Source organism: Xiphias gladius, chromosome 1 (genome assembly GCF_016859285.1).
Source record: "Xiphias gladius isolate SHS-SW01 ecotype Sanya breed wild chromosome 1, ASM1685928v1, whole genome shotgun sequence".
Classification (NCBI taxonomy): Eukaryota; Metazoa; Chordata; class Actinopteri; order Istiophoriformes; family Xiphiidae; genus Xiphias; species Xiphias gladius.
Window position 1 is genome coordinate 33433256 of NC_053400.1, and position 22109 is coordinate 33455364.

The 22109-nt window shown below is 44.7% G+C and overlaps 1 protein-coding gene across 1 annotated transcript in view; it reads right to left on the reverse strand.

The window, feature by feature from the left end:
* The window catches only part of LOC120795646 (SH3 and multiple ankyrin repeat domains protein 2-like), a 134404-nt gene that overhangs the window by 96565 nt on the left and 15730 nt on the right, over positions 1 to 22109 (reverse strand). The window contains exons 5-9 of the mRNA XM_040137727.1: positions 17879 to 18030; positions 16972 to 17139; positions 14098 to 14214; positions 9764 to 9841; positions 817 to 883 (exon numbers count right to left, since the gene is read on the reverse strand). Of these exons, the coding sequence (XP_039993661.1) occupies positions 817 to 883; positions 9764 to 9841; positions 14098 to 14214; positions 16972 to 17139; positions 17879 to 18030 (582 nt within the window). The remainder of the gene's footprint in view (positions 1 to 816; positions 884 to 9763; positions 9842 to 14097; positions 14215 to 16971; positions 17140 to 17878; positions 18031 to 22109) is intronic.

Here is a 22109-nt window from a genome sequence, read left to right on the forward strand (position 1 = left end):
AAACCTATAAAAAAATCCCCAAATTCATAAATAAATAAAAACACTCTAAGGAAAACCTTAGATTCTTACCGAGTTTGTGTCTCACTAAATGTGGTCCAGTATCACTTCTAACTAATTCTGACTTTTTGATAGAAAACCCCAAGGAGCTATGTTTGAAAAGAGACCTGGGTCATGACCGCAGCCAAGAGAGTTCAAGTAATTACTCAATTTAATTCAGATATGTTTTGGGCTCGTGCGCAAAAAAGGGGCCGACCTTAACATCTCATCTCTCAGACCTGTCCAGTGCTCACGTTACCACGGTATAAATCCGCTCGTATAAGCTCAACAGTATGGTTCCTGACAAGTTGTCTGACTTCCAAACCATAAGGAACTTAGAAAAGCCTCCACAACCTGCACGAAACTGAGCTTTGCGTTATACAAGAAAAGAATCACAATCAGTAGAGGGATCGTTAAATCCATCCACCGACTGAATCAAATCCTTCCACGCAGAATTCCAGCCGACACCTGTGGAAACCGACCAATCAGTTCCCACTGGACGACATCTCCCACCGGCCCGGGCATTGATCATTTCTCCCGGCCTCATCGGCCCGGGATCGTCCTGGTGTCAACAAAAACTTTCATCCTCTTGGCAACGCTGTCGTAATCCCGCCGAGGGGATTATACCGGGAGGTCATTTAGGAGGATCAAACCATGGGGGGATTTGAAATGTATCCTGAGGGAGATTCAGGAATACGCGCTGGGTGGCCGGGGAAGGATAGGTGAGGGATGGATGAATGGAGGAGAGGAAAAAAGAGAATCTGCCGCTCTGCTACTCACCTACGTCTGTCTCTTTGTGGTTCTTGATGAGTTCAGCGAGCTCAAAGTTCCCAGCAATAATGGCGACCTGGAGAGGGAAACGGAGAGACAAGAGAGGGGGGAGAAGCAGAATGAGGAGGAGGAATAAACCGACAATCGTGGAAAGTTCTTCCAGAGATCAATATGTAAGAGCGCAATAAGTCGCTTTCTGCCGACTCCACTGATTAACAGAGGTTTTCAACACAAAATACACCCTGCGACCAGTCCCTGCACATGGAAGCCAATCTCTCTCTATACCAGAGCTTTCCCACAGAAAACCTTACGAGGGAAAACAGGTGATATTGTACTTGTTGTTGTTGGCAGCAGTGAAAGCAAATTGACTGATTTTAGAGTCCACTCAAACAAGTACCAAGAAAAAGCAACTTGTTCACAATGTGTAACTTCCCTGCTCTCCCACCAGTCACTGAGTTGGAACTTGGTAAAAAAACAAAACAAAACAAAAAAATCAGTTTTTTTTTTCTAATTTGTGGTGATTCACTGATTCCTTCGAGTTCCAATCTTCATCTGCAGCTTTAATCATCTGCAGCCAGGAATCTAGTAATCTATGAAACACAGACACACACACACACACACACACACACACACACGTGTACAAGCCAAGATTCACACATGACACGGCGGCATGTGCACAGTGTGCACATGCAAAGTCACATGTTGGTACTGTCTGAGGGGAAGGGAGCTGAGGCAGCTTTTTCAAAGTTCTCCGCTGTCGACACACAGAAGCTGGACACGCTGGTGACTGGAAAAAATTCACTCTACGAAATCACGATTCTTTACCCACTTTTCTTCACAGTTTCTTCTTCTCCTGGCAAAAAGTAAATACCTGAACTTTGCCTGATGATCAGACTGAATCATTATTTCTTTTACAGCCCGGTATTCATCGTATTTGGGTAAAACTGGCAACAAAGACGGCCATTCACGGGTCTAGAAGCAGGTCACTGGGCCTCTAAAATCCTTGAAATAACAAAATCTGAGACAAAAACCACTCACAAGCCAGAAAGGCCGGGAACCCCTGCGATAGGATTTACCTACTCCATCAAAGATCAGCTCTAAAACAAACATGACCTCACTTATAATATCTTGAGACTGCTACTTCAGGTTTAATCCTTTTAATTAGGTCTAATTTTCTTGTTATGTCTATTTTAAATGTGGATAAGGTCTTTAATTCCTCTACGTTTTATTTCAGCTGGGATCTGTGACCTCTTTTAAGGAAAGTTTTTTTTGTTTGTTTGTTTACAAATACAATTTCCCTGAGCTCATCTTCTTCTTCTTCTTCTTCTTCTTCTTCTTCTTGCCAAAGTCGAGCGCCTTTACCTCTGGAACTCTGACCTACTGGCCACTGCGCACAAAGCAGTGTGTTCTCCGTGCGTCCGCCAGGGGGCAGCAAAGGGATTTCCTGCTGAGCCGGCTGGAGAGGTTGGTCCCACCGTCACTGACCCAGATCGCTCTGCCTGTTGCCATGTTGCTGATTACTGTTGCTTCCGCGGGCACGGAGCCCGTGGGGCCTTGCGGGGGTTCGGGGGGCGCTTCCAGTCAGGACCAGTCAGGTTTCGTTTCCCCGACAAAGCGTTTCACGCACGCTCCCTAACGCATGTGCGTGCACACGCACCTCAAGGGAAACCTAGCAGCATTACATAAGCATGCCTGTGCTGATTCCTGGAGAACAGATATTCAGGAGGAAGAGAGAGCGAGGGAGAGGGAGACAAGGGAGTGATGAGAGCAGGTGTATTATTAAAGCAGAGTTGGAGTAGTAATACTCTTCTCCCTGCATAGTCGACCTTTTCTTCAGAGAGAGAAAAAAAAACAAAAACAAACAAAAGCCCCACAATTTCTGAAGAAAAGCACTTGGGAGCGTCTAATGGAGATGTTTTCCACCAGCACGGATCTTCTTGAATTTTTCAACACGCTGCGCATCAATATACAATATACTCCAGATTTTCTCCCAGAAAAAAAAGAAAAAAAAAAGAAACTTACTTTGAACGGAAATGCGAGTCAATGAATCTAATCTCGCGCTTCTTCGTGGAAGCAAATGGTATGTTTCCTGTGAGGGAGATGGAGGAGGGAGGTGGGGGGGGGGCGTATCTTTCATGATGAATGCCAGCTCGATCTCCCGCAGCGCGTGTCGTGACCTGAGACAAATCTATGGAAGCCTATTCGGCCGGAGGGACAGTGATCCCAGAACAGGCTCAGGGTACGGGATCGAGTGACCCGTCAGGAAGAAGTGACAGAGGGACAGATGAAGTTGTCGTTTCCACTGTGACCTAAAAACTGACTGATGCGTAACTCATTGTTAATTGGAATATGTTTGAAGGGATTCTTAATCTCTGTATTATTTGTTTACATTACTTTCCCCAGCAGGCAGTCGATTTGGCATCGAGGTCAAAACCAGGATAAATTTGGGTTTTCTAGGCATCTTATGAGCCAAAACGAAAACTCGATTATTACAGCGCTACCTATAGGTGCAGGATGTTTTGAAGAAGTAGAAGAAGAAGAACAACAACAACAACAACGAAAATAACAGGGTTCTCGCAACTTTGCTGCTTGGTCCCCTAAAAAAACAAAACCCAAAGAGTCAGGAATCAGGATCAGATCATTGCACAGGAAAACCCAGCGTTCACTACTGTGACAAGCCCAGTAGGCCACAGCTGAGGCTGGATGTCAGTCTGTAAACTGTGTTGGATGTTTCAAACCAACAAATTGGGGAATAATTTTACTGTTGCCTCATTGGACCTGGATTTTACAGATCTGAGCAATTCATCTAATGAGTCCAATGTTATCACAACTGATACATAAATGCCATGTTGTAATAAACTCAGACTTGAGCTGTCTTGACTCAGTCTCTGGTATGGGCCAAACTCCTAAAACATTGGATCCCACAATTTCCCAAAAATTAAACCCCAAACGTCCAGTTTGTAAAGTGTAATGCGGGCCTTCTGTTAAAAAACCGTTGGAGTGTTGGTTTGTTTTTATATAAAAAAGGACTATTAAGGATCCAAAACACTGATTAATGCTGCTTTACCTCAAAAGTAGCTCCAACAGTATCTCAGACGGGCTTTCATTGAATAAGGGGAATGATCAGAGTCAAGACACAGACTTGTCCAAGAGTTGGACTGAAATGTTTGTTTACTTGTTAGTGATTCGCCCAAAGAGGGAAAACCTTCCCAGGAGACCTCACACTTAGTGTTACTCTGTTACAACGCTAAACACTATTTATGTCACTGACTATTTGAACAACTAATGGATGTTTGTCAGCGCAGTTTGAGGCACAGATTGAAATGTCACCTCTACACTGAAAAATCAGGACGTCAAACGGCGGCCTAACGTCCACCATCAACCCACGGAGTTTTTCGACACGTATGACTGATGGCTGTTTCCTGTCCACACCTCTGCGTGTGCCTCTGGAGGGACGGGAGAGCGCCCCGTGAGCTCCAGATGAAGTCACTGAGAGTCACGGTGCTGTCGAAGTGAGGGGTTCACTGAGGCAAAGACCTCTGGGTTCAGGACTTTAATCAAGCAGTGGATGCTCATCACCAAATCCCATCATCTCACTGGATTTTCCATCGCCTCTCTGCACTGGTTCTGCAGTGGCCCAACTGTACTTTTTCTTCTAGATGCTCAGAGGAAACCAGCGTTGAGCTACACAGGAGATGCCTTTTGTGAAAGCCGATCCCAGGCAGAGATGACAAAGAGCAGCACAGGGCGCTTTCAAGTTTAATTTTAATTAGTGGAGAATGATCAGAAACCAGGTAACCAATAAGCAACGGGAAACCCAGTCCCATTTTTTCCCTCATTATCATTCAGCCACCCACCATCACCACCAGTACTGCCATCACCACCATCACCGCCCCCACATCCGTGTTTTTTCCTGTTCTCCCCTGGTTGTCATGGAGACAAATGGTTGTGTATAGCACAGAAGTAACTATGGGGGATGGGAAGGAGGTGGAGGGGCGTTGTGAGCCGCTTGCAGCCAACTGGAACATCGGCAGAGGCAACCTCTTCAGCTGCTAAATGCTCCAGCATGTTCACCAGCTGGTCGCCAACTTTGTCTGTCGGACGGGCGCTGTACAGTGGGTTTTGTTTTTGTTTGGTGTTTTTTGCTCCAAGCAGCTGCCTGCTGCTCGATGAGAGCTCTGACACTGAACCTTACGGTTAAAAACTCAAACCCTGAGCTGAAAGACGCTAAAACACTTGAGAGGAAATCCCAGTTTTGTCACATCAAGCTAACCCCCTTTCAGATCACACAAGGACATCTGAGCCATCGTCAATATAAAATTGATATCACTGATAAGAGTAGCTTTAACAGAATTATGCAAAGGATGACGCAGGTCTGCACAAAACAAATTCTACAAAACATATTGGTTTCCTAGTTGCATGAATTTGCCGGTGTAAGGTTCAGGTGCCGTCGCTGCTGCTAATAATTCCCACCGTGGGACTGGGAATGGGGGGATGCAGAGCAGGTTTCCCTGCTCGCATCTCTTGGGCTACTGTACTCAGCAATTGTTGCTATGACACCAACACTCAGCTGCTCATTGGGGGTTTAAGCAGAACCAGCCTAAAATTGACTCTGTTGGCAATTAGAGAGCTATTTATACGCTGAAAGAAATTACATGACAAAATGTCTGATTACGTTTTACCAAAAACTGGCTTGATGACATGGGCCTCTGAAATACTTTGACACGGATATTTGTATACTTCGACGGTACTTTGGCATACGGCACCATGTGACACGTCACTGGTGGCTGTGATTCACCACGCGTGGCTCGGAATAATGAGGCAGAAAGAGAAGCAGATGGGGAAATCATGTCTGACTTGCAGTATGAGCCAAGGGCGATGGGAAGAACAAGGCAATGTGAGGGGGGCAAAGAGGGCAAGATATAAAAGGGGGGGTGGGGGAGGTGAGTGGGCGACTGTAATGAGGAGTGGAGAGAGTGGATTAGATTAGGAGAATGGCATGAGAGAGAGTGCAGTGGAGAATTAAAGATGAAAATTGAGAGACAGGAAGGAAGGTAAATCGAATCAGGTGTTGTAGAGAGGATGAAAAGCTTAGAAGAGCACGGAGGTTAGATTAGAGAGTTGCACATCCTGCGTGAGGAGACAGAAAGAGCAAAGAAGAGTCGGAGGAAGTGGAGAGGATGTGACCAATTGTAGGAGGGGGTTGTTAAATAAAGAAAATGAATTTTTATCTCTTTGAAAGCCCTCTATCCAGAGAATAGGGTGGGAGAGGATGTTGGGAGTTTTCCGTGCTTCAGCTAGGCTCAAATTCTTTTCCTTTTGTTGGGCGCAACAATGGCGATCAGCCTAAGCTGTGGCACGCACACAGACGCACAGTCAGGCACCGAACTGACACATGATATTATCAAATGGCACGGCCACACACCCACACAGTGTCCTAATTAGGAGCACGCGCAGCTGCACGGCGTACGCCTGCCTCGTTCAGCAGCCGCAATCACGGTTTCTCAACAGTTGCTCTTAATGAGAAAATGTATGACCTTCTGCAAACGCACTGCACCGCATTATGCTCCCAATACCTTTAGCTGTGCGGCAAACGACAACCAGTGTGACCCAGTGTATCCTCCCGGCTGCTTTAGAGACTACTCAGACAGAATTTCCCAGACAAAAGCTCCCGAATCCTCCAAAAAGCACGACAGAATTTAAAAAAAACGATTCACAAAATGGCCGATTGTATGTGGGCACCACTGTCCTCTGGCTTTGGTGTACTTTTGGTTCCAGGTTTTTTTCCTGGTTTGGCTTTGCCCCCTTGGTTCCAGTGAACGGGAAATCTTAATGTGTCGATGCTACAGTACAGCATGAAGGACACCGTGTTACTGGGGACAACACCGGTCTTCCAACTGATCCCCTGACCTCAACCCCATCCCGCACCGATGGGATGGACTGGAGCGCCAGCTGTGAGCCAGGCCCGTATCGCCCAGCATCGGTGTCGGGCCGCACCAACGCTCTCGTGGCTGAACGGGAGTGGATCTCTGCAGCCGGGTTCCAGCATCTGGCAAAATGTCTCCCCAGAAGAGCGGAGGCTGTCATAGTAGCAGACTGACGTACGAAGATCCATTCTGCTATACACCCTTGCAATTAGTACGTTTTCTGATACTGACTGCATTCCTGGAGCTGTGTGGTGGAGTAGTTAATGTGTCGTAGTTTATGCTTTTGATGCGCTAAGCCTTCTCTCCTTTATTTTCCTTCCGCTTTAATTAGTGACTACCTGCGTTTCCCAGAATGCCGGCCGCTCAGAAAACAGGCAGAAAACTTGTTGGACTGAGCTCCTGGTTTCATGTGTAGGTGGAGAGTGCACCAGTGATAAAGATAGTAAGAGCAAGAGAGCGAGTTTTTCCCCTCGAACACAAGTGAGAGTCCACGGCATGTCTAGTGGCTGCCTGTTCTGCCGGTGAGGCTTCTGTCGGGAGTGGTGCTGCTGTTTGCGTCTCTTTTACGGCAGATTTCTCTCTGTATGTTGGTTGACGGTTGGTACAAGATGTCGACGGCAGAAACTAGTTCTAGCTCTTCGATTCTGAGGGACTTACACCAAAACCTGATGTTCCCTTTCACTGTTTTAAAGCGCTGAAAAATCATTCTGCGATAATTCAATATTATCATTTATTAACCTTCGTGCAATCATATCACCGTGATATGATCATATTGATATGATAATATTTGGTATCATGATACAAAACTATGTTGTCCAAATTAATAAGTTGTGATAAAAATTCAATACAGGGTTTTACTTAAGTTCTTTTTTTAAATAACTGAAGAGATGTGTCCGTTGTATTGTATAACAGTGGAACACAATTCATCCCACTGAACCTCAATTTGATTATTCTACATTATTTTGCATTAATTTGCTGTATTGATATATATATATATACAGCTGGGTGACAAATTAAAGGAAAAACCCGCAAAAAATGTCTCAGTAAGGTGCCGTTTCATCTGGAGCCTCCAGAGCAGCGTGCTCCACCATGATTCCCCAACCGCGTGGAACTCCGCTGGCGGGATTAGCGTCGATGGTGCTGGTGGAGCGCGCCGTCAAACAGCACTGTTGCTCCAAAATCTCCCATAGGTGTTCAGTTGGGTGGAAACGAGGCCATATCACGAGATCCCCATCATTTTCATACTCATCCCAACCATTCAGTGGACCACTGTGCCGTGAATCGACGCATCTGCATCTGTTCTGCTTCTCCGCTCAATGAAGTCACTGACATGCACACTTGTACCCGCGTTTTGATCATGTGGAGCATGCCAGTTACGTGTTGTGTATGTGAACGTCGTACAGTTTTTAGAAAACCTGAACATGCTACCAGGGGTTCTCCGTAGCGGATAATGTGGCAGGTAAATACCTTCTCCAGGTCACTGATCATCCGCCGCCACGCGCGCAGGCGTGTGTTCGTCGTGTGGAGTGGGATTGCCAACGCAGGAAAAAAAAAATTCAGGGTTGTACGGCAAAAAAGTCGAACCTGTCTCAACTCCCGCTGGAACGCAACACGACCTCATCTGTCATGGACTTACCTGACTGTTATTACCTTGTAATGTGAACGCTTTACTTCTACTGCAAACCTGACGAGTGCAGCAACAAAACATACGACAACTGAAATGCCTGCAGCACCACAAACAATCAGACACCTGAGATATGACTAACCAGGTTTCCCCCAGCTCCACGAACATCTCATATATACTGAATATGATCATAACCAGGATAAGACTCAAGGCTGGGACACAGGACTAATCAAACAGCATCAGCAGTTTACGTCTTATTATTAAAGTGTAGCCTTTCTTTAAATCCACGCTGTAAGTAATCTTCCAGAGGGAAATGAACATAAACCCACCACTGGATCATTATTCGGTAGGTGAAGTTCTTCCAAACGCAACAGAGCAGATTATTGATCCTGGATCCTGCACTGCACTTTAATAAAAGTGAGGCATCGTGCGGAGAGGAATGAGGGTGCAGGTCAACATCAACATGGAAACGTAAGCTAAATTGAGGCCACGGCTGCAAACCTTGCATCGCAGTTGAACGCTCAAACTCTCCATTTGGCCCTGGCTCACTCCCTTTATGAAGCGCTCCAGTTAATGAAGCGCTCCACTGGAGTGGCTGTGGAGGACAGTTGAGGACCCTGTGGGACTGCCTTTCATAAACGCCCGCCTGAATAAAGCTCTTTTGTAACTCGGGCTAAGGTTATGAGTCAATCGTGCCAGCTAGCAAGCTCTTAGTGCTGCTGGGGTTTTTTCCCCCGGGATGGATGTGCTGCTGAGGCATACACACTTCCACCGTTACAAACACAAGCGTACAAGTAGACATGCAGACACATATATGTAAATACAGCTCATATAATTATGCACACACGCTCAAACGTTACCGTGTAATTACGCATCACTTTTGCGTGTAATGCTTCATCGGTTATAATAGCATTCGGGCACTGCTTTAACTTGATCTGCTTTGCTATTGCCACGTGAGAACGTTCTGACAGCAGCTGAGGTGTTTTTCCTGCTTTCTCTTCAGTTAATTGAAGGATCACAGGCTCACTTTTAATGAGGCCCTCTCTCAAAACGTCGGGTGAACTCAAAGAGGCAGCTAGAGCTGCTCTGCAGTGCTCCTCAAAGTTGGCGTTTTGCACACGCCTGAGGTTTGATGCTCTCTCTTGGTTCTCCTCTAAATACTGTTTGACTGAAACAAATCTAATATTGGCCGGAACGACATTTGCAATCCCTGGTTGCGACTGACCTTGACAGTTTTGCACTGTTGCCATGGTAACAAATTAGTCAAAGAAAATGTGCTGCTACGAAAAATGTGTTCCCCATGCCGAAAGCTGAAACCGACCTACTATAATCATTGACATGCAAATACTAGGGAAGAGGAGTGGTTTGGTTTGTTTTGTCTGTTTGTTTGTTTTTTTAACTCTACCTGAAATGGACTCTGGCTGTTGTAGTTCTTCACTTCTTTGTCAGCTCCACGAACAAGCAGCACTCTGGCACAGTTATCCTGGGGAAGAAAGAGAAAAAATGATTGACATAAAGCTGAGAAAATGACTGAAACAACACTGAGATCCCTTAATTCTCCTACTTTGTTCTGGAGAAAGGATGATCAGCTTCCGGTGACATTGGCAGAATTTCCCAAAAGCAAAAGAAAGTCAGTAGAGCAGGAAGTGGTCAGAGTGGTTGAACGTCTAAACATCCCAGCACTGATACAAGAATATGAGGAAAGACAACAGAACATCCACTACCTATATCAGGAATGGAGATTCACTCGCTGTTAAGTGTGTATCTATTGCTCCACTCAAAGAGAAAAAGGGAGTGAGAGCGAGAGAGGTAGAGAGAGAGAGACAGAGAGAGAAAGAGACAGGGAGGGAGACAGCGAGAGAGAGAGAAAGAACAGGGAGATGGAGAGCGCTGAGGGGTTTGAATCTACTGCACAAATCGCCCACAAAGTGCTCAACCACGCATGTACTGTGCACACACACATGAATACAAATACTTTTTTTAGATCCACAATAAGCTATTGAGAGTTGGAAAATCGCTCTCAGTCTCAAACAGATACTGATACACAAGCACAATCTGTGCAGTGTTCTCGGTCTTGTAACATTTAAGATTCAACGTCTTAATTTAACACATGCACGAGCGTGGTATTTTTACTCAGGGACCTTTCCATGTGGAGTGTGGCAATCCCACGACATGTTTTTTTTTTTCTCTATATGAGCTAAATTTATAATGAGCTCTAAGAAAACGGAAGAGTGTGGCACATTTCAGAGCTATGAATTGAAGCAGGGGCATGTTTTTGCCTTCAGAAGATGATTAGACGAGGAGCACAGAAGGAGAAGTAGGGACGGGAGAGACACAAGGATGAAATGTGAGAAAGGTCAAAACTCTAATGTGTGCGGTGCCGAGGAAGATCCAGGATGTAGCAGCTTGGACACAATGGAAACTTGGGCTTCAAATGGATTTTCCTTGTGCTTTTCATGTGGTGTTAGTGGCTGTAGATCACTCGGAGGACAACAGGGCAGGTACCAAGGACGACTGTCGCATATTCTCACCAGATGTTTTCAGTTTTGTATGTTTTTATGCAGCATCCTGCACTGGAATCTGTCCAGAGAACTCAGATGAATGTTTGAATGTACGCACCAATGTTTATGACGTGCAGTGTAACAGGCCAATGACAGAGTAATCCAGGTTACATCAACCCCCCGTCTTTCACAGATGCAGCCATCATTATCGCTTCAGCTGGTCTGGTCATATTCTACATTTTTTATTATTATCGACAAATGCCATGAAAATCCTAAAAACCAATAATGATTGATCCTAATAACAAGTCTTGTCTGTGTAGCAAAAGCCTGATAGATCTTAGTCACAGGGTGAAATGAAGACAGACACACACACACAGACACACACCGTAGTATATTTTGACTCAGTCCCACACACACCGTCCTGCTGCAAATACTCACTACAGCACCGAATGTGGATTAATCCGCTGCTAAAAATAGTCCCCAACAAATGCACCAAAGGCCCCATTTCCTCCTGTTTGAGCAGCATTTGCTAAAAGCTGCAGTCCCCGGCTATCGTCCTCTTGGAAAATAAATACCTGTGAGCCGTTTTTAAAGATTTACATCTTCGGTAGGAGCCAGTGAGCTGATTGCCGCTAACACATCGTTGGTTTTGGTCTTTTCATCGTATTTGTTGAGAATATTAATACTGACCCTTTCCCAACCCCATTTCCCATCTTCAACCTTCTCCATAACTTTCATTATAACCAGTAAATGGAAGATGGTGTTGAGACCATTTCGTAAAGGTCAAAAGCCCACGGTGCCTTTGCTACAGAAGCAGAATTATCTTTCTTAAGTGGAACTAAATGCTTCCCTTTGACTCAAATACCCCAATGCTGCTTTTGATTCGAAGCCAGAGTTCTCTGCTCAACTGGCCATGCTCCAAAGGCGATGCGTTAAATGGTCTCAGATGACTGGCTGTACAAACAAGGGTTGGAGGCTACTGCTGACCTTTAGCCAGGGGGTATAATGGCATTAAGTAAAGTGGTCTTTGAAATGCACATTCAGCTAATGGATAGGGCTGGAGTTATTCTATATCTTCTTATCAACAAATCCCAGAAAAACTAACCAAAACTAACACGTTGCTAGTCTGTGTCTCAATACTTTCTCAGTTCCCCAACTTGCAATCTTTTTAAACGTCTCACTAATAGAAAATTTTCATTATTGAAAACTTTCAGTAATCCCCTAAATTAGCTGGGCACTCTAGTTTTTAACAAACTTTATTCAAACAGGAGGAAAGTGTGCATTTGTTGGGGTCTATTTTCACCAGCGGATGAACACATAGTGGATGTTTTAGGGGGGATTTGGGGCAGCGTGATGGTGTATGTGGGACTGAGTCAAAATAAACTACAGCGTGCGTGTTACTTGTTAGTAGGATACTGTCAAAGTTGGGCTTGGTGGTTTTTTTGGTCGACTAGCTGACTTAAGAAAATACAGGATATTGCCAGATTGATCCTCTATGACAAAACAATTATCGAACAAAGTCACGTCAGGAGGGACCAGACAGACCCCAGGAATGTTCACTGGAGGAAGGTAACAAGGATCCTCTAGGCTGTAAACACTGGAGGGGGAGACAAATCCAAAACAGAACAATAAGGAATTGGTTTTCACGTATAAAACCAGGAAACTATATGATTTTAATTCACACAACATCATCAAGAGTCAATTAGAGGGTGACTGTGACCAGGCTGTATGGTTGTACTCTTGAATATGCTCCGAGCTGCGGTAGCCCAGCATTAGAGCCTCAAATTCATGAGCATGATAAATAACGTGCAAGGAGAACTGTAAATAATTCGCCCCACGGGAAACAGGAACAAAGACCCTGCAGAGTGTGAACAAACAGAGCTGAACTGAAAGAGGTGGAGTCTGCAGCAGACTCGGAGCGTTTCAGTCTGCCGAATCACTTCCGTTTGAACTAACAGGTGTGGTAACTTTCCGCCGATGCAGGAAAACCTACCGACAATGTCAAGCCAGAAGTCTGTTTTAACAACGTGCTATAACATACTTCCATTTCTGGTCGCCTCTGGTGTCTGCTTTTCCTTAAATACTTGATTTGATTTATACTAAGAGATAATGGTATGTTTTATTCAGCCAAAGGACTCATAACTAGGTCAACTACTCCCTTTAAATCTTCGTCTTAATCACATAAAGAAGAGAACAACATCCATACGTCTGGCCACAACCACCTAGATGAGCGCAACCATCCAAGTCCGACTCAAGATAACGCCTGTAGTACATCACAATCTAACAATATACACATATTCATTGTAAATCATTACAAAAGCAGCTAGACTGGCACTCAGCAAAGGTCAAATATTGACCAAAATGTCCAAAAAATGTCCTATCTTGCATCCGCCCGTTTGACCAGATCCGCACCACAATTTAACGGGTTCCTCCCCGTCCCATGCCCCATCCCTCCACCGAGTTTTTCTGCAAATCGGTTCGGTAGTTTTTGCGAAATCCTGCTGACAAATAAAGAGACACGGGTGAAAACATAACATCCTTGGCGGAGGCAAGATAAGCGCAATGAAAACACGGATTAAAAACACACGTCAAGGAGTAAAGGAATAGAAATTTACAGACAAACGCAACATCACTAAGGAGACAATCAGCTGATCACTGGAAAACAAGACAAACAAACGAAAGTCTCACTCAGCTCAGACTAATAGGAATCTTCAAAGCTGATGCTGTCTAAATCACCCTCACAAACCGGAGTGATGAAGAATTCCACATTAGTCCCAGTGGGGCTCCTGCTTGCATGCACAAGGAGTCGTTAGAAACCTGCACAGTGTTTCAGCCCCTATGAATCGTTTAGAGAAAGTGAAATAATTCATACCAGCTCAGATGTTAATAATGCATCTCCTTCTCGATGCAAACCTCTTCCCCGACCCATTTGCTACGGTTCCCGCCTCACCTCATCCAGGGCTCTTTTCATCTCAAGCGACCTTTCAACTTTGATCAGTGATTAGTGAACCGATCCTCAGAAGTCAGTTCCACGTTGGAGCATGTCAGCGGTTACTTTTCCCTTAATGGGACACATACTACACAGTGTGATGCTTTTGACGACAGATTTGTCAGATAGTTCTGCCATTCACATTACACACACACACACACACACACACACACACACACACACACGCACGCACACATCTGTGCCAGTGACAGAAACAGACACACACACACACACCCCCTCCCCGCTCACCTGGTTGTATAGGGCACAGATGTGTAGAGCGGTGTTTCCTGAGGCATTCTGGGCGCTCATGTCCGCTCCATAGAACAGCAGATGCTCCAGGTGCTGCACGTGTCCGTGACGGCAAGCCTGCACACACAAACGAAGGAAACGAAGGAGTTCGCCGTCAAATAAAACCCTTTGACACTTCCTCTGCAGGAGACGGTGGATGCAGTGAGAGGCCTTTAACACTAGATGTCAGTGTGCTGCAAAGGAGATAACATCAAGATGAGACGCAGCTGTACCCTCAGTTTGAACCCCACCACGAGAAGACGGCAGGAAAGAAGAGGATGCGCGGAGGGAAAGCTTAAAAACCATCTGATAACACATGTGCAGGTCAAAATACAACACACACAATTTGCTCAAATGCAAAAAGTCCATCGGGGCAGATTTTAACAGACAATTAGAAACGGAGGCGTGGCGCAAAGGTACTGCCTTTATGAGCCAGTTCTCGCTCTTGATGCCAATTAAGGTTTGGGGTTATGGTGACAGATGGTGGGGAGCTGCTTAGCACAAGGGGAATCACTTTGAAATGGCCTATTTACACCCCAGCGTAGTCCAGGGACTGAGAGGTTTATGAAGGGAGGGCAATAACTGAAATGGCTGCTTATCAACCAAATCACTTTACGGTGAGAGGTATTTCTTTATCAAGTGAGCAGTGGGATTCAGTTGTGTCACAAAATTCAGCACTTGCACAGCCGGGCGAAACATTAGGCTTCGCTTTCTATGTTTTCAGTGTTTCGATATCCCCACCTCAGCTGGTTCAAACTCTCCAGATTATATTCAAATGTGTAATTTCCAGTGTTTTTTGCACACATTGCTAATTGGGATGTAACACCGTAGCTCATAGGTAGAAGGAATCCTGTATGTACGTACTCTACTCATCTCCGAGAAGAAACCCGTGTTCTGTGTGACTGATTCGTGGCCTGTACATCTGTTACAATCTACTCCCATTGTGAACATGTTGGTTGTGTTTGTTCTGTTGGGATGTGCAGTTAACTGGGGGGGGGCAGCTTTTATAGGATTTACTGTCACTAGTGGCTGATTTTCACACCAACAAATCCAAGGGCGTGACTTATAGTCCTGCCGTTGAACGCGTGGATCGCTATAAATACCTAGAAGTGGTCTTTCATGGCACAGCGGGTTCACTTGGAGTGAAGTCATGGATCATGTGATGCATTTGAAAGTATATTTACACAACTTGAAGAAGTCGAGGGCTACAACTAATGGTTGTCTTCAATTATGCATGAATGTGTTTATTATTGTTACAACTAAGTGATCAGTCATTTAGTCTTGAAAATGTCAGAAAAATGTCCCACGCTGGTTTTTTTTAGGTGATGTCTGCAGATGTCTTGTTTTTATTTGACCAAAAGGCCAAAGCCCAAACAATTCAATTTAAAACGATTTAGAACAGAGAAAAGCAGGAAAGCCTCACGACCGACCTGCTGCCGCTGGCGCTGTGGCTCTGAGGACTGCAATGTCGGTTGGTCGATCGCTTCGGTCCGCGCTGAAATATTTCAATACCTAACTATTAAACGGATTGCCATGAAATTTTGAACAGACCTTCTTGGTCCCCAGACAATGAATTCTAACGACTTTGGTGATCCCCTGACTTTTTCTCTGCCGCCACCGCGACGTTCACACCTGTGGTTTTGAGGGGAAATGTCTCAACAGCTATTGAGCGTATCCTGGTGAAATCTGGTGCATACATTAATGTTCCCCTCAGGATGAGTTCAAACAACCTCGATGACCACCGTGCTTTTTTATCCAGCGCCGTCATCGGATCAAAAGTTTCTAAGTTGTCTCATACTTCAGTTTCTTTTCAAATTCCTGCAAAACTGACGACGTTCCCATCAACCTCAGATGCACTTTGTGTTTAGTTCTACTTAGCAAATGCTCGCATGCTAACACCATAAACGGAGATTGGGAACTTGGTAAACACTATAGCTGCTGTTAGCATTACATTCGCCTTTAGCTCATAGCACTGCTTTTCCCAAGTACACCCTCACAGAGCCACTGGCAAGGCCGCATACTCTTAGTGTTGTTGCTCGATAAATGACTTCAAACGACTTCACGATTTCGTCGCGGAGTTGCTCCGGACCGGACGAAATCATTTATGTACAGTACTAAAATCCGGAGGTCTACAATATGCTGCACCGCTGGATGCGGTGGGAAAACACGTAAAACTGATTTCATCCAGAAGAGATGGGAGCCTGGCTGGAATAACACAGAATGGGGATTGCACAGTACAGCAAGAGGTTAATAATGATGTCAGGTATTTGAATATTTCTATATTCCTTTATTGCTGTGGCTGTTATTTCAGTATTGTCTAAAATAGTGTTGGATGAGAAGGATGAGACAGGAAGAAACAAGGATGAATTCCAGGATTTTGTAAATGACTAAACACGGCCCTGAACTCTGAATTAGCAGCAGCCATTCTGTTGTTCACTGTCCTGTCTGACAGCTGATTGTTATCGTGTCTGAAAGTGGACGGATGGGGGAAGGCAGAGATTTCGCCACCTCGACAGGGAGAGGGGGATACAAGCGGCCCGATAAAGCTGATGGCCTGAACGCACGCGCGTGCACACAAAACTGCGTGGAGGCGCTCGTAGTTTGTCGCTGCTGCAGGCTGGATCTCTTTAAACGGCTTTATCTACCTCAGCGGGTAACAGCTGCCAAGGCGGTCGCCCACAGCCGGTGAACGCTGTGTGTGTGTCTGTGTGTGCTTTAGTAATGCTTTCCCAACACAAGCTGTTCCAGCTAAGCACACAGCCAAAAACCTCTCCTCGCTGGTGCGTGTGCACCTGGTGAATGTCATGATGTGTGTGTGTGAGTGTGTGTATTTACCTGGTGAACCTCATGCCAGCCGTTCTCATCCTGGCAGCAGACGTAAGCGTGGTGGTTCAACAAGAGCTCACAGCAGCCCGGGTCTCCACCCACCACCACGCTGTGATAGAGAGGAGTCAGACCACGACTGTCCTTGTAGTCTGGAGAAGCTCCCAACTCCAGCAGCATCTGAGGCGGGACGACAGGCGTGTGTGTGTGTGTGTGTGTGTGTGTGTGTGTGTGTGCATGTGTGCGTGAGGGCGAGACAGGGGGTCAAAAACATACAGAAAAGGGAAAAGTGGGTCTTCCAAGTTTTTTAGCACCTCCAAAGCCATTCTCAATACCGATTTGTAAATTATGGTTAAAAACTGTCTCAATCATGGAAGTTTATAATAATAATAATTGTCATCATTATCATCCTTAATACACTTAATTTCTTTTTTTAAAATAAATTACAAAGTGCTTTTTATCTGTCACCAAAGACAAACTACAACTGATTAAAATATCACAGTTTTTTTTTAAATGATAGTAGAGGAAAAAAACAAAAAAGAAAACTGCAATATTAAGTTGTGTGTTCATAAAAGTGCATTGGAAGAGAGATTTAAATGGTAAAACTGATTTTAACTGTCTTAGCTCCTCAGCAAGGACTGACAGCCAAAGGTTTGTCTCCTTTATCCTCCTATTCACTAGAACAGTCAGAAGCATCATCGCCTCATCCTCGTGATGTTAAGTGACAGGTCTGATGAATGAAATGAAATGAAAAAAACCCCTGATGCTTCTTACGTTGCAAAGAGAACGTCAAAAAAACGATCTGGAGACTGTCAGGCTAGCATTAAGACTCCAACTTAAGAAATCTAGCAACGCACAGGTAAGCAGCTGTGAAAAGACTAAAAGGGAGAGCAGGATAGAAGTAGCCCTGTTCCTTTACCATAAGCATAACCGGGTTCTTGGACCTTGCAGCTTTGTGGAGGGCCGTCATGCCGTCCTTGGCCCTGTAGTCTAGGTGAGCTCCCCCGTTCTTCAGGACCTTGATCAACTCCACCACGTTGTCCAGATGGGCTGCAAATGTCAGCGGGCTCTCTAGAAAAAGGAGTCGGAGGCGGAATATTTTCATGAATGCAACACGTTATCTCTCTCTAATGGAGAGCAGGCGTAGAACAAGAACGATACCCAGCAGAACGCAGACATGTTCAGGAAAGGAGCTAAATAAAAGTTTTATTTGTTTCTAAGGGTTTTCACAAGCTAATAAACATACCACTACTAATTCAGTGATTTGAATTATCGCAAGTAAAAACAGTGCAGCGCGGCTTACAGCTCCAGGGACTGATACCGAGGATGTGACGGCACAGTTTGTTTTCTTTTTTTACAAACCACCTGGGAAAAGTCTGCTCGCATTTTTCTGTTTTTCCACTCACGGGCATTTAATAACCACACATCCCCCCTGTAGGGGATTTCATAAAGCAGCATCACCAGGAAAATGTAGAGATTTTTTATTTCCTGGAAACTCACAGGTTTAAATTGACATCAGCTCAACGGCAAAAAGTACTGGTTCCAGAAAAGGTCCCCCTCAGGCTTAACTGGTGTTTCCAAGCTCCATCCACAGTGATACAGAGTCTGTTGACTCAGCAAACTGTGTAACTGCAGCACTGAAACATGCAGGTGAGAGATTTTGGCAGCTCGGGGGCATAGAATCAGTGATTTCAGCTTAGTCTAAACACACTGATCCCCTGTTTTTTTGTGTCGTGAAGTTGTGGGTGTTTTGCTGCTCATTCAAACGGCTTCTGGAGTTTTAATGCAGGACAGGAAACCTTCAGCATTTATCGTGTGGGGAGGTGCCGCAGCCCCTCGTAGATGAGTATAATTAAGACCACCTGCTCAGAAGGCACCAAATGTGAGGCTCCTTCTGAAGACTTCCACCTGGAGAAATGATGAGGATTGACCACCTGCGATTAAAGCTGAACAAACCATTCAGGCGACCTGTAAAATGTCTTGAACTTCTCAGCAAAGGTCCAGAGCATCTGTTTCTTTTGACTGTATTTGTGAGTGTCATTTTACTACTGTTATTGTTTTTGTAAGCTCTGCATATGTAACACTCATTACATGTCTTTCCATCAGTTTCGTCCTCGTCTTGCCATTCAAGTTTTTCTTTTTGGGAGTTTTTCCTTATCCAGTTTGAGGGTCTTAGGATACAGGTTTTGTGATTTAGGATTTGGGGTTATAATAAGCAAACCGACTTTACTTGACATCGTACTACCAGAGTGAATCTGATTTCCAGCTCCCCGCACCCTAAGCTAAGTTCTGCCACCGGGACCAACTGTGCTGGTCGGTGTGTCGTAGTTATGCAACGCCCAGTGGGAAGAGCGAGGGGACATGTTCTAGCAAGCTAATGGTCAGGTATGGAGGAAATAAAGCGAAAACAGAGCCCCAGCTCCAGGTTTGGGCCCCAGCAGTCAGATTCAGGTCAGGTCAGGATTAATTTGAATACAGACGTGGTTCAGGTCTCAGTTTTATAGCTCATCATGACTGGCATGTTTTTGCTTTCATTTGTCTTCTCTAGTATTTGTAAGAGACACATGAGGATCACTTTAAGTTACCGTTTCTGCTTGGCTCAATTTTTTCATGCTGGATTTCCAAACATGGCTCCCAGCTCCATTGTGTGTTTCATGAAAAAACCAAAAAAACCAAAACCAATTTGGAGGTTGTTTCCTGCAGTTGGCTTACATTACATTCCCACTTCTGACAAACAGCACCACAGTTCACTTGAGGGAGGCCAGAGATTCATTTTCTCTTCTCTGTCTCTTCACTTTAGTTAAGTGGTGGGTATTCAAGTTGGAATGAAGCTGTACTAACCTGCAAAAATGAGCTAAAATAAAGACGTACGTAAGTGCTTGCTCCACAGTTCAAATAGAAAACTACAAATAAAGTGTGAATGCGAATCAGGTTAAAGAGGAAGAGGAAGCTGAAGCCTGCCTAGCATGAGCGATGTCTGATAAACGGCGAGCGTGAAAAGAAATCGAATCAGCAGTTGAATGTACATAATGCATCTAACCTGCCTTTGCCACCGTCGGATTTTACAGGCTTTCTTTTCACTTCTTCCAGTCACTGTTCAGGTTGTTATTACCTACTTTGCACTGATGTTGAGCTGGCTTATAAAGCAGGTCAACTAATTAGAGTAGTAAAAAAAAAAAACTTTGAGGTGATTAAGACATCACTGAATATTTCAGTCTAAATGGGGTCGTCAAAACAAGACACTGTGAAACAACTGATGTGTCCTCATTTCACTCACGCACTATATACTTTATTTTTTTACATTATACTGTTGTTCCAGTGGGTGTCAATTAGACGGCCACTCTAAAATGATCCTGCTTCTTGAACTCAAGAAGGTGAAAGTCGCATCTCTTTCTGAAAACCGAAGATGTCATTTTTGTTTTCGTTTCAAGGTTTTTCCTCCTGCTGTCTCTTCCCCATTTGAAACGTAATGCATTTTCTGCCAGTTAGGAGTGGCTCTTTGCATCGCATTGTGGATGACAGAGTCCATCAACAGCCGACTTAAGCACTTTCTGGTATGCATAATGAATTTTTAATCCAACACTTCAGTCCAGATTGAAATCTCTCTCTCTACAGCTACTGGAGGGGCTGCCATGAATTCTGGTGCACACATTCTTGTCCCCCACAGGATGGATTGGAATCACACTGGAGATTCTAGCTTCCGTGTTACATCAGCATCAGGTGAAAATGTGACTTTGTTCGAGGACTTTGTTTTAAGACCAAAACTACTGACTTTCCCATCAGCCTCAGATGGATTTTGCTAAACTAAGATGGGGACCATGGTACACATTACACCTGCTAAACATCAGCGTGTCAGCGTTGTGAGCGTGTTACACCAACTTTTGTACATGGTTTGTACACATTTACCTACGAGTACAATGTGAACTGGAAGGTTTTTTGTTGTCATGGTCAGAATTCTGAGAACAGCTTCCTCTGAGTCGCATCCTCCCACCGGTGCTTGCATGGTGCATTACATTAGTATGTCTGTATATTTACCATTTTTTCATCGTTGTAAAAATGTCAAACATGGATTTTAATTTTGTTCAAGTGTTGCATTTTTTTTAATGTGAAAAACTCCTCCTTATCGGCTGTGAGCAGTTGGACAGAAAAGAGAGCACGGTGTAGTGAGGAAGGGACGAAACGGAGCATTTACCAAAAGAAAATGAAATGTCCGTGTTTGCCGTGAGAGATTAGCTTGGGAAACTTTCAGCTGTGTGAAAAACAATTCCTCACTGTTCTCAGAGGAATGAATGGCAGCAAGTGGCCCCTTCTGAGGTGGATGGGAATGAGCCTCGATTTCTCCAACCCTCACTGACTGCGTGCAGACGCGAGCAGCAGGAAGAAGAGGAGTGCTTTTATTCCATTTTGTCGATCGCATGGAGAGCTTTCCCTTCACAGCTCAAATCAATAGCCAGTAAGAGCAGAGTAACAAGTCCTAAATCACGGAGATGCCTCTGGCCGTCAGCAATAAGGCGTTCATTTACCAATCCTGTGTTTACTTACGCTCTCCCCTCTCCACCTTCACTTGGCTAAAAAGACCAGGTTGGTTTGTTTTTTCTGGCCATTCTCCCTCCACCCAATGCCCGCTGTTGTTTGACGTTTTCATTAAATGGTCGTAAAGAAACATGATTGTCGCCAACATTGCTCAAGTGAAGTCAATAGCACTTAAACCTGCAGTGGTTACCAAATGATTGTAATGAGCTTCTAATTACACGCTGCTTTTGATGAATGATAAAAGTCCATAGCTATTTTGAAATCTGCGAATGTAATCGTTCTCCCAGCACTGCCGGGAAAACAGTGTTGTATTAAAAAGGACCCTCTTCAGAAAGGAGGATTTCTTTTTTTTCTTTCGAAAGATAGAGCAGCAAGGTTTTCTTCCTCCCGGAGGGGCTCCTCACAAGAACTCGCTGGCTTATTAGTGTCCCCGTGTGTCTGTAGAGCTGAAAACTGTACGGTGTCCAGTGCACAGAATTACAGGCACTCAAGAAGCACAGCTTTTAACCCGACTCCCTGCTCGTCCTCCCTGGAGTTTTTTTTTTTAAACTAAAAGCCTTGAGAGTTTTCCGTCAATCCTATGGCTCTCCGGATCCCATTCTAGCTGGGCTGGATAC